Source organism: Camelus bactrianus, chromosome 21, assembly GCF_048773025.1.
Source record: "Camelus bactrianus isolate YW-2024 breed Bactrian camel chromosome 21, ASM4877302v1, whole genome shotgun sequence".
In the NCBI taxonomy this organism is placed as follows: Eukaryota; Metazoa; Chordata; class Mammalia; order Artiodactyla; family Camelidae; genus Camelus; species Camelus bactrianus.
The window spans coordinates 7,003,896-7,028,700 of record NC_133559.1 but is presented as its reverse complement, the minus strand read 5'-3'; the positions used below and the strand labels follow the sequence as shown (position 1 = coordinate 7,028,700).

The 24,805-nt window shown below is 45.4% G+C and overlaps 5 protein-coding genes across 10 annotated transcripts in view; 3 read left to right on the top strand and 2 right to left on the bottom strand.

Moving 5' to 3' along the window:
* NUP210L (nucleoporin 210 like) overlaps nucleotides 1-4,203 on the top strand; it is a 68,782-nt gene extending 64,579 nt beyond the window's left edge. The window contains exons 38-40 of the mRNA XM_010954018.3: nucleotides 3,197-3,301; nucleotides 3,838-3,912; nucleotides 4,006-4,203. Of these exons, the coding sequence (XP_010952320.2) occupies nucleotides 3,197-3,301; nucleotides 3,838-3,912; nucleotides 4,006-4,106 (281 nt within the window). The 3' untranslated portion in view covers nucleotides 4,107-4,203. The remainder of the gene's footprint in view (nucleotides 1-3,196; nucleotides 3,302-3,837; nucleotides 3,913-4,005) is intronic.
* Nucleotides 4,204-4,533: 330 nt separating this feature from the next.
* Nucleotides 4,534-6,264, bottom strand: RPS27 (ribosomal protein S27). 2 transcript variants are annotated; one of them, XM_010954019.3, is made up of 4 exons: nucleotides 6,130-6,264; nucleotides 5,708-5,816; nucleotides 4,993-5,103; nucleotides 4,534-4,619 (listed from the first exon to the last, which is right to left on the bottom strand). In XM_010954019.3, the coding sequence occupies exons 1-4, from the start codon at nucleotides 6,133-6,135 to the stop codon at nucleotides 4,591-4,593; spliced, it is 255 nt and encodes an 84-aa protein (XP_010952321.1). In that variant the 5' UTR covers nucleotides 6,136-6,264; the 3' UTR covers nucleotides 4,534-4,590. The 2 variants fall into 2 exon arrangements, with proteins under 2 accessions (XP_010952321.1, XP_045371969.1); XM_045516013.2 differs by lacking the exon at nucleotides 6,130-6,264 and adding an exon at nucleotides 5,897-6,033.
* A 63-nt stretch (nucleotides 6,265-6,327) lies between these two features.
* On the top strand, nucleotides 6,328-12,836 carry RAB13 (RAB13, member RAS oncogene family). 3 transcript variants are annotated; one of them, XM_074349472.1, is made up of 10 exons: nucleotides 6,328-6,345; nucleotides 6,875-6,974; nucleotides 7,954-8,185; nucleotides 10,335-10,395; nucleotides 11,157-11,321; nucleotides 11,544-11,621; nucleotides 11,736-11,825; nucleotides 11,947-12,012; nucleotides 12,115-12,168; nucleotides 12,290-12,836. In XM_074349472.1, the coding sequence occupies exons 5-10, from the start codon at nucleotides 11,319-11,321 to the stop codon at nucleotides 12,365-12,367; spliced, it is 369 nt and encodes a 122-aa protein (XP_074205573.1). In that variant the 5' UTR covers nucleotides 6,328-6,345; nucleotides 6,875-6,974; nucleotides 7,954-8,185; nucleotides 10,335-10,395; nucleotides 11,157-11,318; the 3' UTR covers nucleotides 12,368-12,836. The 3 variants fall into 3 exon arrangements, with proteins under 3 accessions (XP_074205573.1, XP_074205572.1, XP_010952322.1); XM_074349471.1 differs by having other exon boundaries at nucleotides 6,330-6,345; nucleotides 11,261-11,321; XM_010954020.3 differs by lacking the exons at nucleotides 6,328-6,345; nucleotides 6,875-6,974; nucleotides 7,954-8,185 and adding an exon at nucleotides 8,611-9,070 and having other exon boundaries at nucleotides 11,261-11,321.
* A 2,782-nt stretch (nucleotides 12,837-15,618) lies between these two features.
* Nucleotides 15,619-18,057, top strand: JTB (jumping translocation breakpoint). The gene is made up of 5 exons (XM_010954024.3): nucleotides 15,619-16,313; nucleotides 16,474-16,511; nucleotides 16,720-16,802; nucleotides 17,254-17,333; nucleotides 17,737-18,057. Exons 1-5 carry the CDS (start codon nucleotides 16,231-16,233, stop codon nucleotides 17,891-17,893), a joined length of 441 nt encoding a protein of 146 aa, XP_010952326.1. The 5' UTR covers nucleotides 15,619-16,230; the 3' UTR covers nucleotides 17,894-18,057.
* A 138-nt stretch (nucleotides 18,058-18,195) lies between these two features.
* On the bottom strand, nucleotides 18,196-22,837 carry CREB3L4 (cAMP responsive element binding protein 3 like 4). Of its 3 annotated transcripts, XM_010954023.3 has the most exons (10): nucleotides 22,340-22,837; nucleotides 22,038-22,212; nucleotides 21,540-21,786; nucleotides 21,264-21,385; nucleotides 19,671-19,763; nucleotides 19,432-19,538; nucleotides 19,246-19,314; nucleotides 19,056-19,140; nucleotides 18,783-18,879; nucleotides 18,196-18,653 (listed from the first exon to the last, which is right to left on the bottom strand). In XM_010954023.3, exons 2-10 carry the CDS (start codon nucleotides 22,206-22,208, stop codon nucleotides 18,463-18,465), a joined length of 1,182 nt encoding a protein of 393 aa, XP_010952325.1. In that variant the 5' UTR covers nucleotides 22,209-22,212; nucleotides 22,340-22,837; the 3' UTR covers nucleotides 18,196-18,462. The 3 variants fall into 3 exon arrangements, with proteins under 3 accessions (XP_010952325.1, XP_010952323.1, XP_010952324.1); XM_010954021.3 differs by having other exon boundaries at nucleotides 18,196-18,879; XM_010954022.3 differs by having other exon boundaries at nucleotides 18,196-18,879; nucleotides 22,410-22,837.
* Nucleotides 22,838-24,805: the final 1,968 nt, after the last annotated feature.

The window sequence follows — 24,805 nt, the reverse complement described above, 5'->3', positions numbered from 1 at the left end:
TTTAAAGGAACCTCCGTACTGTTTTCCATAGTGGCTGCACCAGTTTACATTCCCACCAACAGTAGAAGAGGGTTCCTTTTTCTCTACACTCTCTCCAGCATTTATTGTTCATGGACTTTTTAATGATGGCCACTCTGACTGTAGTTTTTGTGTTTCTCTAATAATCAGCAGTGTTGAGCATCATGGCCTATTCGCCATTTATTTGTATGTCTTATTTGGAGAAATGTGTTTAGATCTTCTGCCCCATTTTTGGATTGGATTTTTGTTATTGAGTTGTACGAGCTGTTTGTGTATTTTGGAAATTAAGCTCTTATCAATTACATCGTTTGCAAGTATTTTCTCCCAATTCTGTAGGTTGCTTTTCGCTTTGTGTATGGTTTCCTTTGCTATGCAAAAGCTTGTAAGTTTGATGAGGTCCTATTTGTTTATTTTTGCTTTTATTTCTATTGCCTTGGGAGACTGACCTAAGAAAACAGTTACAACTTATGTCAGAGAATGTTTTGCCTATATTCTCTTCTGGGAGTTTCATGGTGTCATGTCTTATATTTAAGTCTTTAAGCCATTTTGAGTTTATTTTTGTGTATAGCGTGAGGGAGTGTTCTAACTTCATTGATTTACATGCAGCATTCCCAACACCACTTGCTAGAGATAGTTTTTTCTCCATTGTATATTCTTGCCTCCTTTGTCAAAGACTGACTGTAGGTGTGTGGGTTTATTTCTGGGCTCTGTTCCTTCTAATTCTGTTCCACTGATCCTTGTCTGTTTTTGTGCCAATGCCATGCAATTTTGATTACTGTAGCTTTGTAGTATTGTCTGAAGTCTGGGAGGGATATGCCACCAGCTTTGATCTTTTGCCTCAGGATTGCTTTAGCAACTCTGGCTCTTTCTGGTTCCATATAAACTTTAGGATTATTTGTTCTAGTTCTGTGAAAAATGTCATGGCTTCTTACCCTGTTTTAAATCTCTTGACGAAGTTTCACTTTTTTCAAAAGTATTTAGCAGATCTTTTTGCATCAATGGACAAATGGTGATAACCCTAGAACCAAGACTTCATGTTCCTAAATCTTGATTCTACCATTACCCAGTTTAGAAATGCCAAATTTGAGTGGGATGGGAACAATTATAAGGAAGGAGGCGTTAGGAAAGCCAGAAAACCATCCGTATACTTGTCATTCCCACTTGCCCATCCCTCAAGGGAAACAGTACTTCTCTTAATTACTAGGAGTGAATTAGGCTGAACCTTAATACATCTAATGGGAGAAAAGGTTTTCGTTTTTATGAGCATATGCTTTGTACTGGTCAATAAATACCCTAAGCATATTTGTATGTAGTTTGTTTTTTAAACCATTTTTTAAATTGAAGTATAATTTACAATGTTGTATTAGTTTCAGGCGTACAGCAAAGTGATTCAATTACACATACACATATTCTAGATTATTTTCCATTATAGGTTATTATATTGGGCATAGTTCCCTGTGCTATATGGTAGGTCTACATAGATTTTAATTCTCATGATTTTAAAGAACTTTTTATAACTCTAAAGATGTTTCCTTTAAAGAGCTGAGGAAATTGTGGGGCAGGGTGGGATATTAAAAAGGGGGGGGAGGAGTATTGAGGAAATTGAGATGTTTGTCAAGGTCCCACCACCAGAAACTATTCATCCGTGCTTTCTGAGTTTAAAATTGAGGTTTTGTGGATCTCCACAGACACACAGATAGAATTCAAGGTGTCCATGGTTTGAATGGGAAAAAAAACTGCATCTTTATTTTCAATTAACCTCTAGCTGAAAATTAGTATTTCTACTGATTATGAGCATAGGCAACAGGTCACAATAGTATCAGATGTATGACTTTGTCAGCAATGGAATCCATAGATTTTCTCGTGTTCCTACTGTCACATCTCAAAATTACACACTAGTTTTCAGACCTAAAGCTACTTTTTGTTCTTATTAAAACACACGTATTAGTGTATCACAAATTAGGCCTTTTAACATTTTGCTAACTGCGCAATATAACTATCCTACAAATTAGGTTTCCTTTATTCCTACATTTTATCTTTTGCATTTAAAAACTTGAATTGGAATCCCTCCACTTCACCAGACTGCCAAAGTTGCCCACGACCAGAAACAAAACTCAAGAACCCCTGCCCTTCTCAGAGATACAAGGGATAAGCAGTACAACCACGGTTGGTGGTTTAGATACAAATATGAACACGAATTTCAGCTTATTCATACAAGCATGTGATTGCCTACTGTTACGCCAGACAGGCACGATACCTGTTACAGAAATCAGATTTAAGGCAGGGCCCAATTAAAGACAGTTCAGTGTAGCCAGAACAAAGAGGTGCTATCAAAGTTAATATGTTTCTTCAGTTTTATTTGGACTCTCAACATTGGGACCTCATCAGGGGTTAGTATAGTATCTTGTTTTCAGTGTAGGCAACCTCAAATTATTCTTCAAAGTGAAGCAGCGTGTAGGCAGTGTGAAGTTGTAAAACAGTTGTACGTTGGGAGGTAAAACCAGTGCAGAGCCCAGAGTTAGAGTGCCCATACAAAGGATGCAGAATAGGGAACTAGGTATGAGGGCCTGGTGAGTTTATCAGGGAAGGCCTGTTAAGTTCAGGCAGTTTGGTGGAGCAGGGAAGAGTTTATTTCTAGACACTGAATTTGAAATAACCAAAGGTAAGTGCCAAGTATGCTTCAAAGACAAGTCTAAAGTTTTATTGAGGACAAAGTTATATACAAATCAAAATGTGCCCTACAAATGACACCTGAGTAAAAAAGGACAAGTAGCCCTTAGATTTAAGAGGTCATTGGTGACCCAAGGAAATGTTTCAGGTTAGGGGGATTAAAGTTAGAAGCTGAATCACCATAGACTTTCACAAACTTTAAGGGAAATATGTCACCTGGAGTTAAAAGTGCACAATTAAAGTAACAGGCATTTAAAAGTAGCTCTTTTGTAAACTGGAGAGAAGAGTCTCAAGAATTTAGTTTATTACTGTAGGGACAGTAAAAAGCCAGAGGTGGAGGAGCCAAAGTACAGTTCACCTCCTCCTCTCTCGTAAGAAGCAAAAGAATTTCCTAGAGAGCTGGATTTTGAGTGCTTCAGCTAGATACTCTTAGGACCACACAAGTTTTTAAGTGCAACATCTGTCTTGGATACATTAAATATTCTTCTTTTGTTCTGCCAAACTGTAGGTCAGTGTGAAGATTCAGGTGTCCTCCAGAAGTTCACGGGTTCTTACCAGATCCTCCTCTTTACCCTCTTTGCGGTGTTGGCATCAACAGCTTTCCTCTTTCTAGGTAAGGAGTCCTTATTTTCAGCATCGTGGACTTTTGACTTGGAAACTGCCTTCATTTTATTTCACAAACTAAACGAGGATGAAAATTAGCTGTTTATCACATCTAATTTGGGACAAGCAACTGAAATTGATTTAGCCTCCCTAGCCCTAGTCACCTAGTGGACTGAAGTTCCTGCCCAACTTACTACCAAACAGTAAACTAGATGTGGCAAACAAATACCACTGAGAAGTGGAAATCACTTCTAAACCTTTTATTATAGCTAGTTCTGCTCAAATTCATAGCTAGAAATGACTTAAGCAACACAAAACTATGGTCTACACATGCATTTCCTATCTTTCAGCCAAGAGTTAGAAAATACCTCTAAAATCACTAAGTAAAAATTTCCTGTATTACTATGAAGTTATTTAATTTGAAGCATTGCTTTTTTTTATCTAGCAATACTTAAATCTCTGAATTTTAGAGCTGACTTGCCCCTTAAGGCCTTCCTGCAATGAAAATTGATCTCTTTGGTGACACCTCCCTTGCTGTTTTTCCAGCATATAATGCCTTCGTAAACAAGATACAGACAGTTCCAGTTGTTTACGTACCAACTCTAGGAACGCCACAGTCTGGTAAAGAATCACTATCTTTATCTTTGAAAAGCTTTGATATCACCCTCACCTTTATTCACTATTCATCTATTTCTCTTCCTTCTTTACTTCTAGGTTCTTACACATCTACACATTCTCCCCCTCCCTTCATGAGTCCACAACCACCACCAGCCCATAATCGGTTACAACACTGGCTTTGGAGTATAAGGCATTAATCTCTGCTCAGACAAGTCCCCTTAACTGTAGGGTACTGAAGATTTCTAGCCCTAGACAAGGAGCGTAGCAGCAACTTCTATATTCCTGAGCCTCCAAACAAGGCTTCTGAGAACTGTAAATAAAGGATCCTAAGCTGTTTTGTATTAAAGTGGTGTGTTGGGTTATTTTTTAAGATCAATTACCAGTTTTTAATCCTAAGAAAATATTAAAAATCAAAACAAATACCCCATTTATACACTATCCCAGTATTTAATCAAGCTCTGCAGATTTACTCAACGAGCCTAGGGATAGAAAAGGTCCCAAATCAACTTTTTACATACTTGGCCACTTACTTGCCCCAAATGACTCTAGTAGTCCACTCTTCTGGGTGCCCCTGAATACGTGAGGTAGGAACTTCCTAGCAGTAAAACAAGACAATAAACAGGATGTATCCAAAATGTGTTTATTGGGACGGTTTCCCATTCATCTTGATTGAGGGTTCTTTTAGTGCTGCTTCCGTCTGAAGGAGCATCCTGGAAGAAAAGTGTCTGAAGGTTAACTTGACAGCAGCCTACTTACCCTGCCCCCACAAAAGAAAATGATGCCTGATACCCACAAGAAAGCTCCATCTGTATTTTTCTCAACTCCTTTAGCTCCTACCTAGCCACTTAAAGACCTTATTATCAGCTTCAGGTCACGTGAAGCACCTTTTATCACCCATCCACCCCAGCTTTAATCAGTAACATTTTGAAGTTAGTAAATACTTTCTGATAATGCTTTTGTAGGAAAAATAAAAAAAGACTATCGAGCCCAACCCTCTTTATAAGTCAGTCTGGTAATTCACATTACACACAATCCCTCTTAAGTTTCAAAGCCCAAAATCCTAATACTAGTTAAATTATTTACCTTCTGTAAGCCTTGCTTTTCCTCCTGTAGGCTGGCAGAGGACAGTAGAGCAACCAACACACAAAACTACTGTTTGTGCATGGCTAAAGACGGTGGTGATTTTATAGCATCCTGAGAAAAAAATCAAGAAGTTAACCTATTCTTCCCATACCTTTCTTCACTTGAACACATGCTATCATGTGTTAACTGTAAGACAAGCATGTTATGTAAATTCTTGAAATTAACTTTCCTTCTAAACCTGATTACCTAGCTCTACATATACATTAAAGCCATATACATTAAAGCCAAGTCAGAAGCCATCTAGACTCTATGCCCCCACCTATGGATTTTTTGCTTTTCCAGCATACAATGCCTTCATAAACATCATCATCTAGAGCCTGGAAGATAAAGGAGTGGAACCATAAATTATTCAAAAGTCAAAAAACAGAATACTCTACTTGGCTGGGAGGGATGCTCAGTAATGGATCAACATATCCACCCCCTTGCTTCCAGGTACAACTACATAAAAGACCACAGCAGTGTTTCCAAAACAAAGAAATGTTAGTTTGCATGTGGAGTTTTTGAAGAGAGATCGCTTTGGATCACTCCTCCTAAAATGCAAAATTTTACCCACCTCAAATATTCGAATTTTTAAAAATTAGTGTCGCTTCAAGGATACCCTTTTCCGATCCTTGGAGTCCAGTGCTTTCCCCACTACTACAATTTATCTCCTCACCTGGGCATTTCACATCCATGAAATAGGAGTTGGGGCTCTGCACCAGGCGCTTCTTCTTGTGTTTCCTCTTCTCCTCTTCTGGAGAGGGATGAAGGAGATCCTTTGCGAGCTAAGAGAGGCAGAAATACAAAGATTTAGAAACCAACGGCGAACATGGGCTGATGGGAAACAGTCCCCACTGCCACACACCGGGGAGAGCTCGCCCCTTGCCGCCCCTGGTGTCTGCGCAGCTGGGCCGCCATCTTATCTCCTCTCCGCTCCCGTCTAAGCAGGGGCCCCCGCGGGCCTCTGCGGTCCCTGTGGTTAATGTCCTGGGAAGTGCGGAGGGCAAATGAGGGCCCTCTGCGATGCGAAATCAGCGTGAGGGGAGCGTGCGGACAGAAGAGCGAGACCTCCGCCGAAACCTGGACCAAGGAACTCACAGGCATGTTCTCGTGGGGAGGTCGTCACCGCCGGAAAAGAGCGAAAGCGGAAATCCTCCCCCTTATATCCGCCACCTGCAGGAAGTGACGCCTGGACCTTCTGCCGCCATGTTGGGAAGGTCCTTCTCTCAAGGTCTGTGGGCGGTGGGGTGAGGAGACGGCTGCCATTTACAGAAGGTCTCTGATAGGACACAGATGAGTCGCCATGTTGAAAACGTGAGTTTGCTGTCTTAAGGTCCGCATTTGGTCTCTGTGGAGGAGTAAATGGACAATTTTTAAATTTCGGGCTGCACTTTGACAGTAGGAACTGCTTAGGAGAATAGCGAGACTCAGCCATGTATGAGACTTATTAAATTTCTTTCCTATTTTCCAATTGGTTTAGTTTGCCCATTTTTAACAATTAAGAAATGTAAGTATTTTAGAAAGTCCTCATACTTTCCCCACCTCCAGTCTACTCCTAGGGCTAACCATTGTTGAATTTTATTCTCTCCTTCCCATCTTTTCCCCCTAATAATTACACCACTCACTTACGTAGTTATTATTTGTGCATTGTTCTGACTGCTTTTCGTACGTTAATTTATCTTCCGAACAACTCTATCAGGTTACTATTATCAGTATTTTACAGATTAGGAAAGTGATGCCCAGAGACATTAAATAAATTGTCCAAAGTATGCTACTGAAGTGCCTTCCAAAAAGATTGTGCTAATTTATATTCCCACATCCTTTACCCCGCATTTTTCACCAGCACTGTATTTCCAGGATTTCTCATCTTGGCAGCACTGAGACGCTTGACGGGATGAGAAGAAAGAGAAACTGAAGACCAAATCTACAATGATGATCAAAGGGTTAGAATGCCCATTTTTCATAAAGAAGGAGCCTAGATGATCCAAATGGCATCTGGGGACCTAATTAATTCCAGAGGAATGGAATAGGGCAGGGAATATAAGTTCCAGTCAAGGGTGGGCTGGTAAAAATTTTAACGACTGGCTTTATGGAGAGTAGGCCCTGATTTGTTGTCTTTCCTAATTTCAATGGTGTGAATATTCACACCATGGCCAATTTCAAACTACCAATGTCACATCATTAAACACGGATCTAGGAAGAGAGATGCACAATCTGTTCTCATGAGCCAGTAAGAATTGGTTCCAGCACACTACTAATGGACAGGAAAAATCTCTGAGGAAGTGACATTTAAGCTGAAATCTGAAAGACAAGGAGCCAACTAAGGAACAATCTGGGGGAATAGCTTTCTAGGTTGAAGGAAGAGCTTGTGAATACAAAACCAGAGGCCAGAATGAGCCTGCCAAAATTGAAGGAGGAAAGGCATTGTAGAGGAAGCTCTGAGAGCCAAGGGGAGAGTACTGTGGAGATGAGGTTCCAGTGAATGGAGGTATACACCGTAAGTACAGTCTAGAGAGGTGAGCAAGAATAATGTATTGCTGTGGATGAAAAGTCCAGATCCAGACAAAATAAGATGAAAAAGAAAAAAACTAATGGATTTTTATCAGAACAATCCTAAAAGATTAAAGAGTAATTTAAAGGACTGTTGAGAGACAGTTTGGCCAGTGAGGAAAAGTAAAGAAAACTCAAGGTTAGTAATACAGCTTGAAGACCTAATGAGAGGTGAGATAAAGGACAAAGGGGGATTGAATAGTTGTGTTTGAGAAGAGACAAACATTGACACAAAAGTTGAGAAGGATAAGTGACAAAAAAGATGCTTCCTCACTAACTTTATACAAGGACTATTCTACTGACTCGCTGTTAGAAAAGCAGATATTTTGAATAATTTTTTCCAAAGGCAAAGATAAACTTGTTTCTTTATAGCCATGTTCTTCACACTTCAGTTTCCTGGTTGCCAAGGCTACGCATTCACAGTCTGTTCAGTGAGAAGTCAGGAATACTGCCGCAGGGCTGTTAAAGATCCACATCTCATCAGAAGAATGAGACGAGACATTTGTAGTCCCAATCTCTTGTTTTCCTGAGCTGGCATGTGAGAATTCACATACACTGCCCCAGAAGAAAGGCTGTTGAAATTGAAGCCCCAGAATCTATCTAGGTAGGTATGTGTGGTTTGTGGGGGGAGGTGGGCGGGCCGCGGGGTTGGGGAGAGGAGGAAGTGGGTGATGGAGGCGGGTGCGAATTCTATAGTATAATGAATTTTAATTTTTACTCTGTTACACCAGGGGGCAGACTGACTCAACAAATAGCCGCCTACTCCAGGCATCCCGCTTTTTTTGAAAAGGAGTTGGGATTCTGAAACTAAGGGCTTGGAACTAACACCAGAATTCTAGAACTGCCCCAGAAGGATTCTATTTTCCTTGAGTCGCCTTTCCGAAAATCAGTCCTCAGTTTTTCTCAACTCCCAGTGTTATCCTGGCCTTCACCCTTATTCCCAGAAACTTTCCCTTTCCCCTAATTCATCCAAAATTCCTCTTCCCCTGGTCATTTTGATTAAACCTCTACTTCAGATCGCTCCAGTCTCTCTGGCCTCAGACTGGAAGAGTGAAGTCAAAAGAGGGGAGGAGGAGTAAGCAAAAAGCTTTGGGAAATGCCTGGGAAGACAGGCCAGCGCCGCTGGGAAGGGAAAGCCCAGAGACCAGAGGGCTGGACTCGCCTCTTAGGACAGCAGAAAGGGGTGGGCGGGCAGGGGGTGGGGCCCAGAGGAGTGCCGCCTCTCCTCTTTCCCGGAGCCTGGGCGGAGAGGGAGGAAAACTTCCTGGCCTGGGCTCCGGGGCCGCTGTGTCTGCCAACCCTACAATCCCGCCTACCAGTGCCCGTCGCTTCCCCACCCCTCCCCCGGCACCCCCGGTGTCCGCCATGGCCAAAGCCTACGACCACCTCTTCAAGTTGCTGCTGATCGGGGACTCAGGGGTGGGCAAGACTTGTCTGATCATTCGCTTTGCAGAGGACAACTTCAACAACACTTACATCTCCACCATCGGTGAGCCCACTGGCCATACCCTAGATCCCCAGCTCCCTCATGCTCTCATCTTCTGGCTCTTGGATTACTGGTGACCCCACTTTTCAGTCCCCTTAGAGTCAGGTTTCTAAACTCCAGTCCCTCAATCCCTGTCTCAGACCCCTCCCCCTTTGTATGTCTCCGGATGTTATCCAAACCTTTGAGTCCTCCAGGTAGCCCCTCAGTTGTGCGAGCCCCTCATCTCCAAATCCACATGAACCCTTCCCTATTTCCTTCTCCGCTCCTCTTCCCCCATCCCTATCCACCTAGGATTCCTGATCCTGTATCCCCTTTTCCCTGAATATGTCTTCCAATTCTTCTGGCCTCTTTCTGTCCCACTGAGTTGCAAACTCTCCCATCACATTCCCACCTTACCATCTACTTTCCAGCCTCCATGCCCCTCAACTTAATTGGGGGTTGGGGAGGATGGAACAGAGAGGCTGGTTGTGTTGTGTTGGACTGTGATCATGAATATGCAGTCAGCCTGGTGAGGAAGGTGGGAGTGAGGGGACTTCTGGGGTCTCTGAGTCAGCCTGGTGACTCAGCCTCCTCCCTGGGGCTCCCAACAGGCTCGGGGGAGGTGCACAAGTTTCCACTAAGAACATTGTCCCCCCTCCTCCCTCTCATCTTTCCTAATCTCCTCTGGCCTGGGAAATAAGACAAAGAGAGTCTCCAGACAATTCTGGTTAGAAAGAGGATGGGAAAATGCCCCTCTCGCTGAATTCAGTCTCAGGGGGAATCTTGTTTGGCCTCAAACTTGGTTTCAAGCCTGGCCTACTAGTTAATTCACATAGACTGGCATCAGCTACCTTTTACCTCGCTCTTGATCTTTACCCTGTAGGGCCAGGAGGGTGGGTGGGAAAACCTAGAGCAGAGGGTTCTAAGAAAACAGAAGAGAAAAGGAATCTGAAAGTAATACTTTGGGGGAGACATTGAATTGAGAGGGTTGTCAGCTGGCATGGCTGAGTGAATCCAAGAAGTTGCCTTAAAGGCCTTGAACCTTCCTGCAGAATTTTCATCATCATCTTCCCCACGAAATCCATAAAATATAAGTAAAAACAATATGCTTGCTATACAAATACAGCTTTGAGAAAATCCTCCTAGTTTTACCGTTCCAATATGATTGCTTCCCAGGTGCGTCCCCTGCAGAATCTCTGCCACTGCTCCATTCCTGTCTCTCTCAGCACACGCTTTCACATGCACGTACATACACGTCTCAGTCTCAGTGTCCACTCTCCACCCCTAGGAATTGATTTCAAGATCCGCACTGTGGATATAGATGGGAAGAAGATCAAACTGCAAGTCTGGTGAGTGAATCCCCAAGGATTCCTAAACCAGGCTTCCTCATTTACTTCCTGTAGCCCTTTCTCTTCTATTTTGCCTCATTTTTCTCCCTTTCCCCATTGCTCCTTCCAGCACTTTTTCTAATCCATTTCTGTCACCTCACTCAGATGTCCTTTTGTCTCTCTTCCTGCTTTTCCTGCTTGCTCAACTATTTTCAGCTTTTTTTATATATATATATATAATTCTCGTGCTTCTCCCGGCTCTAGAGCGTTCTCTGAACTTGGCAACAATTGGCTGTTGAGCTGCAGTGTGGAAACAAGCTCTATACAGTTGAATAGCAAGTAGAAGAATTAAGCCTTGACTCTAAGTCTGGTGCTCCTGTTAAATTACAGAGAGCTCAGAAAGCCAAGTGTAAAAGTTTGACCTGACTTGAGGAAGCTGCAACCCTGACGGTGTTAAATGGTAAGAGGCTTAATGGAGGCATTATGATACGATAAGAGCAGAATGTGGTTCAATCCTGGTTCTTTTACAGTATGACCTTCGTTAGTTATTTGGCCTCTCCAAATCTGTTTCCTCATTTGTAAAATAGAGACAGTAAAACATGTCTCACAAGGATAGAGTGAAGATTAGGTAAAATGACACAAATAAGATGATACATACACAGTGCTTAGCACAGAATAAACAATGAATAAAACAGAAAGGTCTTGTTTCTTAGGCTTCAGCCATCTCTCAGTATCAGCCCAGCTATCTTCCATCCCTTTTCTCCTTTTCTGTTTCCTTTCAGCACCCCTTGTTGCAAAAGCTAAATTCTTAGGACGTGGGGGCGGGATTCTCTATTTCAAGAGCTCTTCCCTCTATCCCACCCCATGAAATATTCCACCTCTTCAGGGACACAGCTGGCCAAGAGCGATTCAAGACGATAACTACTGCCTATTACCGTGGAGCCATGGTATGAAGTGTGGTTCTGGACAAGGGAGGAGGCATGAGGCAATAGAACATATGAATACAGAGGGGCAGGAGTTGGGGCAGAGAAGAACGGGGAAAGGCACAGTATGGGTTGCAGAAGGCCCCATATGGCCTAGCGTTAGACTTGTGGATAGAATTTGCAGGGTCACTTAGAGGGCAGTAGGAAGCCTAAACAGGGGAAGAAGTGAACTTTGCCACTTTCCAGGGCATTATCCTGGTATATGACATCACAGATGAGAAATCTTTCGAGAATATTCAGAACTGGATGAAGAGCATCAAAGAGGTGAGGACCCTCCCAGAGAGATGGGGGAATTGGGTAGAACCTGGAGGATGAAGCAGACTGTGAAAATGAGCAGGACCCAACTTTTACTCGTCCGTCTTACCCTTTTGCTCCCAGAATGCCTCTGCTGGGGTTGAGCGCCTCTTACTGGGGAACAAGTGTGACATGGAGGCCAAGAGGAAAGTACAGAAGGAGCAGGCCAATAAGGTAAGAGCCGGCTGGGCAACGTTCCAGCACTGGGCCGGGAGGGCCAGGATGAGGCCGGACTGCAGAGGGCTTGGCTGCTGCCCTTCATCCAACTCTCTTCCTCCCACTTCACCCCCTGCAGTTGGCTCAGGAGCATGGAATCCGATTTTTTGAGACAAGTGCCAAATCTAGTATGAACGTAGATGAGGTGAGACCTACCCACCCCCACTCCTCAAAGAGATAAAGTATTGGAAGACAGGCTTATCCTCCCCTCCAACCTCTTCTGACCAGTCTCTCCTTTCCCCATTAGGCTTTCAGTTCCCTGGCCCGGGACATCTTGCTCAAGTCAGGAAGCCGCAGATCGGTGAGTTAGTTGGATTTGCTGGGCTAAGTACAAGTGTGTGTTGGGAGCAAAAACTGACATTTATGGCCCCAGATCCCAGCCAGCCATTCTCACCTTGACCCCTGTACCCTTCTCCCTCTAGGGAAACAGCAACAAGCCCTCCAGCACTGACCTGAAAACTTGTGACAAGAAGAACACCAACAAGTGCTCCCTGGGCTGAGGACCCGTTTCTCCCTCCCCACCCTAAGCCTGGAGGCGGAACATGAGGGAGGCAGGGCTGAGAGGCTGGGCAGGGGAGAAATAGCAAGTGGGGCTTGGAGGGATAGAGACAGGCAGATGGTGGAAGAGTGGGGAGGAAATGGAGACAAAAAAAGGAAGGAGAGAAAAGGAAAGAGGAAAAGGAGGTAGAATAGAGAAGGAAGGAGAAGAAAGAAGGAAAAGAATAGAGGAAGTGAAAGGTGAGGAGATAGGAAGAGAGGGAGAAGGAAAGAAAGATGGCCCTAGGCCTCAGGCCTTTTCTGGGTTTCCAGGGCAAACATAAATGTAAATAAATAATTGATTTATTCTGTTACTGAATCAGGCTTTAGGGTCCTGAGAGAGGCTGGCTCAGCACCACCCTCTGAAGGTTTGGTCCTATCCTGTCACTCTGCATGGTCTTTCTCAGTATTAAAGGCCACCATTTGCACGAATGTCCCTGGTTTGGGTAACTGTCATCATTGTCAGAATTGCTCTCTACTCATAAACCTAATTCTTGCCTCTCTAAGGTGGTTGATCTGCCTGAATCTGGTCCTGTTATGCCAAGACCCTTCCTACAGCTCTCCCTTCCCCAGATGTTTAATTGGTGAGGAAAAGCAAGGAACAGAGTTTCTCTGAAACTGAAGGTCTGGACATCCTTTCTCCAGCATGGGGTTTAGAATATCCTTGTGTGGGCAGTCTTGTCCAGGAGATTCCAAAAGAGAAGGGCTCTTTACTGGGCCTCCCCAGGGGAGTGACAACCCTAGCCTCAGGGAAATAGTAGAACCAGTATTTTTTCTCCAGTGATTTCTGCAGGCACCTCTGATTCTGCCAGCAATCCCTTTAGGTAACTAGTGGCATTACTATCTGCTTTTATAGATGAGGAAAACGAGACACAGAATAAGTTGATTTAATCATAAATATTGACTGAGCATCTACTACATGCCAAGCACAACGGTCAAGTTAATGTTCTATAACCTCTGGGTGGTACTTACAAGAAGAGGGACTAGTAAAATTCAACAAAAACAGTTCCTAACTACTGAATAACAAAGAGGCAAAACTACTGGCATGCAACAGAACCACCAACAAAAAACTCAGGCTTGATACACAGTCCCCTTAAGTATACGCAGCCCCCATTCGCCCTTACACAACGTGTTTTAAACAGTAAAATTATCTCACAGACTTGATCTTGTGTCAGGATAATGAAAATGTCAGATTTGGTTTAGACAAAAAAAATTACTTTTATTCATGGATATGATGTTCAAGGCATTTAAAAAATCCCCAAGCCTTCAGTGTGGAAGGCACAACCTTCATCATCAGCAAAGCCTTTTTGTTTTTGTGCTGCTGTTTCTGTTGGTAAAAGACAACACTCAGCAAAAAAGTGACAGTGCCAGGAGAAGGACTCAGAAAATAATTTGATAAATGTATTAAGTATCTAAGCTTTGATGGGGTAAGGATCCTTATCTATGGCTTATGTTTGAGCTCTGTAGTCAACTGCCCAGCTAGTTTAATTTGCTCAACAGATGAGGAAAGACTTGCATTTTGTGAATCCAGGAAGAAGATTGACATCTTTGTCATACCTCAGAGCAGATATTTTAAAGTCCAGTTTGAGCATAGAGATCTTATTCAGTTGCTTGGTATGGCTATGGGAAGTGAGATCTTACAAGATCTCAGTTTGTCATAAGACATAGTAGGAATGGGAAAGGAGTAACAGAATACTAGACTTCGGCCAAAACTCTTATAGCTAAAAGGTACTGGAAAAAAAGTCATACCCTACTTTCTATAACATAAAACTATTGACACACACAGACAAATAATAAAGGAACAAATACATAGTTTCAAGCAAAATTAAAGCTCAGCCCTCACTAGGTGTTGGGTTTTTCTTTTTCAACTCTCACCCAATGATCTTTGTAGCCTGACAGTTCCTGCTTTTGAGAAGCCAGGTTAAAGTCTGATAGGAAGACAGAATTCATGGGATGTAGCATCAGACATACTGTTAATCTCAAAATAGTGTGTTCTAGCCCTTAAGGCTGGAGGGGAGGGGAGTAGGCTATGTTTTTTAGCCTGGAAAGACTTGTTGGGAGAGGAGAATGTGGAGCAGAGTTAACAAGGAAAAAGTATGGGGATAAATGCTTTGATTTTGAGAGGTGGGATATAGATTAATTAATAAAATTAACTAATAGTGCCTAGATTTATATGAAGTTTATTTTTAAATACCTCTTACGTATCTACTGAGCAACCAAGAAAACTAAACTCATATGGTCCAGTTGTCTGGGAGACAGCAGAAATACATATATGTAAAACTAGGAGGAAAATTCTGGCAGAATTAAGATAGTGACTGATATGTTACCAGACAGTAAAGCATTAACCTAGAATGTGGGTCAGATCACTGCAGTTCTAGATGTATGTTAAGGTTTGACTCCCTGGGGAAAGCAGGCACAAGTCTGAAGCCTGGGAGGTGAAAGTCTAGGTTTACGCCTCAGCTTTCCTACTAGCTCTGACCTTGGACAAGTGACACACACTGAGTTTATTCACAAAAAGGGATAATAACCAACTGACTCCTCAGGATTACTGAGAATCAAAAGGAGCTAAATGCTGAATTCAAAAAGTATGATAGAAATGTTGTGAGGCAACATAGAAGAGGATAAATTATTAGAATTAGAAGAGGATAAAATATTTTCATAGACATTTCATTTGCACCTTGCAAAAAAAAAAAAAAACCCAACAAAACCTAGAAAATGCATATTAGCATTTCCATTTTATACAGAACACTGAGAGCCAGATACCATTCTAAAGTTATGTTGCTAATAAGCACCAGAACCTAGACTCAACACTTCTTGGGAGTTCAAATCTCATGCTCTTACTGCACTATGTAGGAGCAAGGGAGCTGAAAACATTTGAGGAAGTCATTCAAAGGTCCGGCTCTGGAGAGTGATTTAGCAATTAATATCAGAGAAGGTGATATCTGAATAGAGCTGAGTGGGAGCCCAGAGACAGGAAAAGGCTTCACGTTCATCGCTGGTCTCGGGCATTCCTGGCCCCAGAGAGAAGAGAAAGTGCAGTTTCGCCTCCGTTCCTGGACGGCCAACTCAGCTTCTCCCCTTGACTGTAAAGGGTAAGGAGGTCAAAATCTGATGCTGAATGGTGAATCCCAAGGTTTTAAGGGGGGAAGAAAGCCCCGAGAGGGTGACGCATTGTTCCTTTTTGTGTCTCGCTGTTCACCTAGCGCCGAGGGGTTAACAGGCAACAGCGCAGGGAGTAAGGAACCGAGAACGCCCACAAGCCGCACCACCGCCATTTCCTCTGTTCCCTCAAAAGATTCAAGACTACCAGGACCATAGTGCAACCGCGTGTGTGCCCCGTCAATACGTCGCATCTCGCTGCTCGGATGCCGTGAGATCCAATTCCCAGGGAGCAGCGGGCGCGGCGCCACCAACCTCGAAAGACTACAAAGCCCATCAAGCAACTCGCGGACCTCCGCCTCCGACGACTGGCCGAAAACCGACCGGCACCCAGGATCCTCCGCGGGGCAAGATGGCCACGCCGGGAGCGGAAGCGGAGCCGACAGGGTGCTAGGCCCTACGCCTCCTCGTTCTTTCCTGAGGAACTTACGGGTCCGAGGAGGGAAACTCACGGACCTGTCAGGCAAATGCGTATTGCCTTTTCTCGCCGTGGCCATGGGGCCGTCCTGATAGAGCCTTGGAACTGACAGGCAACCATAGCATTTCGCAGTCCCGACTTGGAACCTCCCCAGGACTGCAGAGTAAGCGCCGCCTCTGCGTTCCGACAGAGGCACGAGGCCAGTCAAGCAGGTCCCTCTGTCCCGACAGGTGCGACACTGAGCACTCCATGCCTGCGGGCGCGGGGAGGCATGGCCCCCCCCAGGGCCGCCACCTCTGCTGGTTGCTCTGCGCTTTCACTTTAAAGCTCTGGTAAGGAGGGGCTGAGGACTGGGAAAAGGAGGGGACTGGAGGATCGGATCGTTCCCGCCCCCCAGGTTGAGGGAGACCGTGTCCCGGGGCCGCGGAGGTGGGCGGTTCACTGTATTCTGGCTTCTGACTTTTGCCCCTTTCCCTCCCTCACCCGCTGCAGCCAAGCAGAGGCTCCCGTGCGGGAGGAGAAGCTGTCAGGTGGGTGATGGGTCTGGGAACCCGATGCCCCTATTTTTTTTTGTTGTTGTTGTTACTACCTTCTCCCATGTGTCAACAGCACAGGTGGAAAAGGGCGGCATCACTTGGAATGAGGGCGTTCAGCTGGGCTGGGAAGTTGATGAGCAGAACTTTGCGGAGAAGTGTTTTCTGAATGAAACCTGCGGCTTGCATTTCTCTCCCTTTTTAGTGAGCACCTCAAATTTGCCGTGCTGGCTGGTGGAAGAATTTGTGGTGGCAGAAGAGTGTGCTCCGTGTTCTAACTTCCAGGCTGTGAGTATCTGTCTTCTCTCCCCTTTTCCTCCCTAAGTCTTAACTAAGAGTGCTTTTACATTGTCTTTTTGTCCTTTTCCTTGTGTTTTTGTCTTTGGCCTTTCCTACTAAGGCCAAACCTGAATTTGTCTTTTCCCCTGAACACGTGCCCTTTCCTTTCCAAGTTAATGGCAACATTCAGCTAATAACCGTGTTCGGTTCATTTTTAATCCAGTAAACTCCGGAACCTGCCCTCACCTCCCCTAGACTATTGTTCCTGAAGTGTTCTCATTAACACATATTCCGCATCATGCAACCACTGCCTCATCCTTGCCATCAGAACTCTTCAGTAGTTCTCCGTTGCCTACCAGCTCTGAGCCATAGCACTTGAGCACCTGCTCATTCTGAATGGCAGCGTTTCTGCTTCTATTGCCCCTTCCTAACATGTGCTTTGGTCCTTTTCTCCTGTCAGAAAACCACCCCTGAGTGTGGTTCCACAGGGTATGTGGAGAAAATCACATGCAGCTCATCTAAGAGGAACGAGTTCAAAAGGTAAGTGCTGTCTTGAAACCTCCTAGATCGTCTCCTTTGCTCCTATGACTTTATGTAGATAGTCCCACCTCTTCCTCTTTGTCTAGGGGCAACAGGGCATATTTGGAAAAGGAAGGGGATTTGGAGCCAAATGACTTCAACCCAAGTCCCACCTTTATTCTTCAGCACTATATTCTTGGCCATATTTGTTCATCAGCAAAATTGGTTAATACCAGCTCTGTTTATCTCACCAAAAAATAAATTACATATTTGAGGGGGATTAAGATACTGTAAACACCTTAGAAGACTGACTGGTTTCCTCTTTTCCCTTCAGATATGTCTTGGTTAGGATGAAGCAGGAGGGAGATTAAAGGTAGAGGCTGTCTGGCCTTCCCTGGAAATAACTGTTTCTTCTTGCCCTCAGCTGCCGTTCAGCTCTGATGGAACAACACTTATTCTGGAAATTTGAAGGGGCTGTTGTGAGTGTGGCCTTGGTCTTTGCTTGCCTTGTCATCGTTCGTCACCGACAGCTGGACAGAAAGGCTCTGGAAAAGGTCCGGAAGCAAATTGAGTCCATATAGCTACCTTCTCCCCTTTTATGGGGTCTTAGAGACCCTATTGCAGACAGAGAAAGTGGAACGGACTGACTCATGCCCCTGGTTCTCTGGAACCTTATGGTGGCACCCCCTTTCTCCCATCTTCCTCATCTAAATCACTAATGAGTGGAATAAAAAGTAGAATCATTTCCTTCCCTACTGTAATTGGATTTGGAGCAGGAAGTCATGGGGGTAGAGAGGAAAAGGGGTGGCAACTTCAGGCTCCAGTTTACCAAGTATCTATCTTCCCTGTCTTCTACTACTTACTTAAAACTTCCAGGATACAATTTCAGCAAAAAAACAAAAAGTTTATTTCTCAGCCAAAAGGTCTGTTTCCCCTTAACCCTATCTCCAAAGAAGAAATAAAACCACAGATACATAACAAAAGTATTTGAGGTACCCCCTCACATAGGCAGACTGAGCTCAGACGTCTAGAGTATCCTGAGCCCTGAGGCCAGAGAACCCTGAATGGGAATTCCAGGTGGGAAGCAGGACCACAGCGGAGCCCTGAATTCCTTATTGTGAATGGGAAGTGGGCCAGGAAGTGTTACAGCTCACATCTCATCTGCGTGCAGCACAGTTCTGATGTGTCTGTTGGGCCCTGCCCTCCCTTCCTTCTCAAGCAGTGTCTGTGTTGAGCCATTTGCACCCTTGGCCCCAGGTGGCCCCTCCAATCTAGACTCTACCACTGGGTTCTCCAGATTTTCTGTCATGTCCTTGTGAGTCAGGATGTTTCTGGAAATCACTGTGGGGTGAAGGAAAAGGGCAGTAGTATAGTGGTCCCTTGGTTGGGGGATCCTAGACAGAACAGGATCTCCCTCCCACCTCTTGACTACCCTGGAAAACAGAATCCCTTCCTGCCTTTGCCTCTCACCTCCATGAGGCTGGTAATCCTCAGGCCCAGCTTCTGGTAGGCCCTGAAAGGGGCTGAAACTGGGCAGGATGATGAGAGCCAAGGAGAAAAGAAGGATCTGGGAAGAAGCAAGAGGACACTTGGGCTGTGGGAACAATAAAGGAAGGGAACAGGGGGCAGTTGGGGTCTTTAGTGATGGGAAGATAGGTATGGCTAGGAAGTGGGGGTGTCAGGATGGAAATGTGGCAGAAGATGGAGGAGGTGAGGGAGAGATGGGAAATAAACTAATGGTACCAGAACACAAGTGCTAGTCTGGGCAGCTTTGTTGGAAGTTTGAACAATAAGCATCTGCAGCTGGCGGAGCTGAGTCACCAGGGAGCTGGGAAACGGAATGAAGAGTTAGATCTCCTGGAACCAGGGCCCAAGAATGGTGACCCTGTATGCTGCACCCTTCCCCCAACACGCATACTGTGTTTTCACTCACATGTTGTGTCTCTCCAGCTCGTGGACTTTCTTCTGTAGTTCCTGGTTCTGTGCAGAACAGGCAGCCACCCTAGGGAGTGTGGAAAGGTAGGATAAGGTTCTGTAATCACGTGAGCCCCTGACCTTACCTCCCTTGGTAAAGGAAGGGGGCCCAGATGTGTAAGCCAGCAATGTGAGGCAAGCGTACCTGCTCTCCAGTCCATCGATGTACTCTTTCTTCCGTCGCCGACTGTCCTGAGCTGACTGCTTGTTACGAATTTTCCTCCTGACCTTCTTGAGGACCCTCTCCTCTGCCTGGGGACCCAGGGTGTATCAGTCCTGAGCCCTTAACCTCCCCCGATTCCCCACCTCTCCCCTGGTATCCTGACTCCTCAGAGGTCATGGAGGGGCTGCTGGGTTGGGATACTCTTTGGGGAAGCACGTTACCTTAGTGAGGGGCAGGTGAGAGGGTAGGGAAACCCCTTCCTGTCCCAGCAGACGCTTCTCCTCATCTGTCAGGAACAAGGTTGGACAGGGCAGCTGGTAGGGGACAAGAGAAGATGAGAATGGAGAGAGGGTCATGCCATTGTCAGTACCCAGGCTGTTCCCCTTGCATGCCTCCTGGAGAGTGTTTCTTACACTGAGGAATAACAAACCATGAAATGAGATGAGGGGCAGGGACCTTAATTCAGACAGACTCTGGATTGAGCCAAAGGGAGTTCTTGAGGCTGACAAGGGAGAGGGGAGGTGGTTTTGTCATATTCTTTGCCCACCAACTTAGGACCTTGGCACTCTGAGCAAGCTAGGGAGGGACTGTTCTGGTCCACGTCTCCCCAGACCTTAGGGGTATTTGAAGAGGATGTGGAGTAACTCACTAAGGTAGGGTTTGCTTAATCTTAACAGCAGGCAAATGATTCACTTTCAGCCATTAAATTTGGCAGAGTGTTATCCAGTTACCTGTCAACCACAGGGAAATCCCTGGGGCAAGGGCCCATTCTCCCCTAGAGTCTGAGCCCCCCTTTTCAGACTGAAGTTCTGTCCCATCTCAAAGAATTCCCCAAAGGCAACCAGACTGAACAACTTCTCATAACAAAAGTATGTGGGGAGAGTAGATGGTATCTGGTAAGCTGAGCCTATCAACTGAATAACTTGCTTTTCTAACTCGTATTCCTTTTTGAAAGACTTATGGTTCACTTTGTGACTTAAGAGGAATTTGCTTTTGTTTTTGCCTCCTGATGGTCTTTTGGCTTTTAGCTATACCACTTCTATCTTTGCTGTTTTCTGATGTTCCCTTCTTGCTCTTGTGACTATTTGGCAAAATATTACCAGACTCCCCAGTGTTTTTGATACATAGTCAAGTTTAGATGCCTCAGACTTTTTAAGGTTCCTCAGCCTAGATTCTAAGATGCTTGGCTTGGCGTCCAGTTGTAGCTTCCACAGATTTGCAGGGAGGCTAGAACCCATTCCCTGCCTTTTGCACACAAGGCGTTCTTTCCAGGATAAAGGGAGGCACAATGACCTGAGCAAGGCCCCCTCCTCATCCCCACTGCAGGAACCAGCCCAGCCAGTCTTGGGAAGCTGTGTGATGTGTGACCCCCCTACACTGTAACCCTGGGCAGTGGGTGCCTGCTGAACATTGTTCCAGTAATAAACCTAGTTGCAGTTGCTTCTACACCCTGTGTCCAGTAACCAGTTGGAATCCAGGTGGCCTGTCCCATTTCCACATCCTGACCCAAAGCTGAGACAATTGCCCTGGCTGAGCAGACAGTGCACACAGATTGGGGCTTTCTCCTGAGCCTTGTCCCTGGATTCCCTCACCTCACCCTCTCCTTAACTGAGGCATTACCACCTTACCCCTGAGGGCTTCTGTCCCTCTTGTCCTTTCTTGTTCTTAAAGTTGCCCATATCTCCATGGCATTCAGGCCTGATGCCACAAAAACTGGAGCAAAGACAGTGTTCAGCATTAGTTCCCCCCCCATCCCCTTCTCCCCAGTTCTGTACATCAGGGAGTACTGAATCCAGCTGACCCCCGAGACTCACCAGGGCTGCAGGAGGCACTGGGTTTACAGTGCCCGCTCTGGGCAGGATGTGCGCATGAGCGTCAGCAGGTAGCTCACTGACCACGCAGGCATCAGGCACCATAAATGGTGGGCTCCATTGATCTGAAGGAGACATAGGTGAATGGGAGAAAGGAGATGCAGGGTATACCCTGATGGCTGCAGGGCCTGAGTAGTGGCACAGGGTGGGGAAACCCCCTTAACCCTAGGTTTAGGGCTGGACCCGAAAGGCCATTGTCCCCTTCCCATAAACACTGACCTAGTTGGATGGAAATGAACCCTACAGCTGTCCCAGCTTCCTCCTGCATCCTCTCCAGGGCTCCTGTCTCATAGACAACCTCATAGAGGGCAGGGGAACTGGGTGGCTTCGGGGCAGGGGGACTGTCTGGATGGCCAGGATCCTCAGAGATTCCACTGTCACTGCCAGGAGATGCTTCTGAGCAGTACACTTCATTGGGATCAATGAAAAGCTTCAGGAAATCTTCAGACTCACTCTCTTGAAGACCCTACAGAAGAAGAGGGTGTATATGTGTACAGGGAAGAATTCTGGAAGTCCTATCCGATGTCAAAACTAGATCCTTCATGCTTCAGTTTCAGTTCCTTCTGTCCTTGGACATGAGAATGGTGGAGAGTTACAGCTCATGTCTATTTTAGGGGCTCTGTCTTCAGACCTCTCTGAGTGGAGGCTAAAGCGTCTTGGACTTCTTATTACAGAGTTGTGTCTCAACCCACACCCACCTCCAATCATCACACTCACACAGCCATGGCCCCCACTGGACTCCCAGCCTTGCAGCCCCTGTTCTTGCAGCCTAGTTACTGGGCCCTCTGGAGGTAGAGAGAGTCCCAGCTCCAGGAAGGATCCTGTTGAGAAGACATCTTCTGGGGGCTCCAGCCACACATCCAGCAGGTCAGGGGTTCTGAAATCCATGCTTCTGCAGGGAGGGTGGGGGGTGGAAGTTGCAGAAATGGGGTGATAGCTCTCCCCCTCCCTCCCCCACAGTTTCTGGGTTCATCTCCCTCTTCCATTGTCCCCCTTCCTCACCTGTGCAGCCCCCTCACCTGTCACCCGGAGCTCTCTCCTCCAGCCTTATCTCTGGCTCAGACCAACAGGCTCCCCACTGGGTATTACCTGTTCCGAAGAGCTCAGCCGTGCCAAGCCAGCGTAGCCCGTTGATGGCCCCAAACACTACACCTTTTCTTTTCTCCAGGATCTCGCATCCTGGACCTGCCTAGCCAAGCCCCGCCCCCAATCTTAACAGTTCGAATGTGGGTTGCACCTAGCCAGGAGCCACGATAGGGGCGCAGTATCTGGGAGCAGTGTTAAGACGCTGAGCGTCCACAAACGGAACTTAAGGGAAACAGCAGCCTTGCCCTTTCTGCCTGAGTTTCTCCTAGTGATAGTAGATCTTCCTGAGGATTTAGTGGCTCCTCAGGGAAGGATAGAGATGACTGGAGCACTGGACGCTTGAGTGTTCTCTGGCCATCAATTTCATAGGCCAAGGCGGGGTTGAAAACAAAGGAGGGAAGAGTCCACAAGGATTGCTCAAGACTTACAGAGACATCCCCTCCCCCACCCTGTGGCGTCTTCCCACGGTTGAGTCTGATTGGAAGCTAAAGACATAGGGGTTTTGAGGGGCAGGCCATTGAGCCAATGGGATACCGTCTCCAGGCAGGCTCCGCCGTAACTGGTCGAAATGGGCTGTCAGAGACGGCCTGAGGCCAATGCGGCCAGGGCTCTTATTTGTCCCCCGGGGATTGGGTTCAGCGGGACCAAAGGGAGGGTAAGAGACAGAAGACAAATTGTAGGGAAGCGGGGCAAAGTTCCGGGATTGTGGGTAGCTTGGTTTAGTTTCGCTTGCTACGTGACTCTGAAACCCTAGGCCGGGAATAAATAACTTGTTGACCCAAGTTAAGTGACACAGCTTTGACTCAGCGGGCGGAAAGTCGTGCAGTCGTGTGTTATCCAAATCTGTTATCCAAGCATTATAGTACTGATAAAGAACAGCAGTTACACATACACACTCACAGGACTCTGTTAACTAACGGAGAGACAAGGTCTAGAAAACTGCAAAAGGTTAAAAAAATCATTTGGATTTGGTTTGGGAATCTGTCTTATTTTTTGCGAATAATTACCAACAATATGCAATATATATCCTGCATGTGTATAGATTACAAAATGTTTTCATAAACATTGTTCCTCATTTAATCCACAACAGCTCTGAGGCAGACAGGGAAGGTGATGTTTTTCCGATTTTACCTATGAGGAGTCGGAGATACACAACTGGAATGTAGTGATACGGAAACTCAGAACATTTTGCCTTGGTCTAGAGACTGATGACCCAGGAATTCACTTGAAATAAAATAACGGAGCTATACTGATAGAGGTATGATTTTCATCTGCCTGCCTCCCCAACAGTACTTCAGATAAAGGATAGCTGAGTGAATAATAAAGCACAAAAATTTGGGATGTGGATTCACAATTCTTCCCTCGAAAATTTGAATGGGCTAGGGGTAAAGACAAGCACAGGGTCTAATATTTATTGAATAATTGATATATGTCAGGCATTTTCCTGTTACTCTTATAATTCTCATAGCAACTCACAGCTGGCAGAAGAGTAAGTAATTTTCTCAAGATTACTCTAAGTAGCTGAACCAAGATTTGAATGTCTGAGCCCATATTCTTTGCACTATATGAAGGAAGCTATCTTGCTGGGACTTTCTCAAATTTTCCCACTGTCTTTTCTGCTCATCTCTCTGCATCCTGCTCAAGTATGAAGAGACATAGCTGGTTCATGCAGAGCTCCAAGGAAAGCAGAGCTGTCCTTGTTGAGCTCATTCCTAGAGCAAGAAAGGTTTCAAAGAGTTTCCTGCAGGCTGCATGTGTAGAGACAATTAAGTGGAAAATATACAGTTGCCCCTGGTTATCTGCAGGGGATAGGTTCCAGGAATCCACCCACCTCCCCGTGAATACCAAATTCCTCAAATGCTCAAATACCTTAGGTCAAATGGCAGAGCATAGTCAGCCCTCTGTATTCACAGTTTCTGCATCTACAGATAGGGAGGACTGACTGTATTCAGCTTCTATTAATGTTAGAAGTGGGCTAGTCTAACGTCCTTCTTCCACTTGATTTATCAAGCTCCTGAGAGAGAAAATGACTTGCTTTAGATCACACATCAAATTAAGGTAGCGCTGGGACTAGAACCCAGGTCTCCTGACTCCCAGTCCATGATTCCTTGTTAATGCTACTAGTCATCAATAATCTTTTTAAAAATAATTTTGAAAGCATAATTTGCCACAGACAGACCAGAGCATGCATAATATTCCCTTGAATAATCTGGAGTTGCCTCTAATAGTAATTTTTCTCTTTTAATTAAGAGCTTGGAACAACAATTATTCTTTTATTAAATGATAGAACACAAATATCCCATTTCACTTATACCCTGATCTTAGAAAAAGAATGATTCTTTTCTCCTAGGCCCCCTCCATCAGGATGTCCTCCTGCCCCTCTTCTTAAGGAAGTTGCC

What these genes read in the sequence shown, in the direction of transcription:
- RPS27 (XM_010954019.3), bottom strand. An exon ending in CATGGATGTGAAATGCCCAG is followed by an intron (nt 5,104 to 5,707) that starts GTGAGGAGATAA and finishes TTTTTTTCTCAG; the next exon opens with GATGCTATAAAATCACCACC. An exon ending in AAAAGCAAGGCTTACAGAAG is followed by an intron (nt 4,620 to 4,992) that starts GTAAATAATTTA and finishes CTTTTCTTCCAG; the next exon opens with GATGCTCCTTCAGACGGAAG.
- CREB3L4 (XM_010954021.3), bottom strand. Translation starts at nt 22,208, where the DNA reads ATGGATTTCAGAACCCCTGACCTGCTGGATGTGTGGCTGGAGCCCCCA. An exon ending in GTTCATTTCCATCCAACTAG is followed by an intron (nt 21,386 to 21,539) that starts GTCAGTGTTTAT and finishes TGTCTCCTTCAG; the next exon opens with ATCAATGGAGCCCACCATTT. An exon ending in CAGTGCCTCCTGCAGCCCTG is followed by an intron (nt 19,764 to 21,263) that starts GTGAGTCTCGGG and finishes GTCCCCTACCAG; the next exon opens with CTGCCCTGTCCAACCTTGTT.
- JTB (XM_010954024.3), top strand. Translation starts at nt 16,231, where the DNA reads ATGCCTGCGGGCGCGGGGAGGCATGGCCCCCCCCAGGGCCGCCACCTC. An exon ending in GCTTTCACTTTAAAGCTCTG is followed by an intron (nt 16,314 to 16,473) that starts GTAAGGAGGGGC and finishes CACCCGCTGCAG; the next exon opens with CCAAGCAGAGGCTCCCGTGC. An exon ending in GCGGGAGGAGAAGCTGTCAG is followed by an intron (nt 16,512 to 16,719) that starts GTGGGTGATGGG and finishes CTCCCTTTTTAG; the next exon opens with TGAGCACCTCAAATTTGCCG.
- RAB13 (XM_010954020.3), top strand. Translation starts at nt 8,947, where the DNA reads ATGGCCAAAGCCTACGACCACCTCTTCAAGTTGCTGCTGATCGGGGAC. An exon ending in AAGATCAAACTGCAAGTCTG is followed by an intron (nt 10,396 to 11,260) that starts GTGAGTGAATCC and finishes CCACCTCTTCAG; the next exon opens with GGACACAGCTGGCCAAGAGC. An exon ending in CTAGTATGAACGTAGATGAG is followed by an intron (nt 12,013 to 12,114) that starts GTGAGACCTACC and finishes TTTCCCCATTAG; the next exon opens with GCTTTCAGTTCCCTGGCCCG.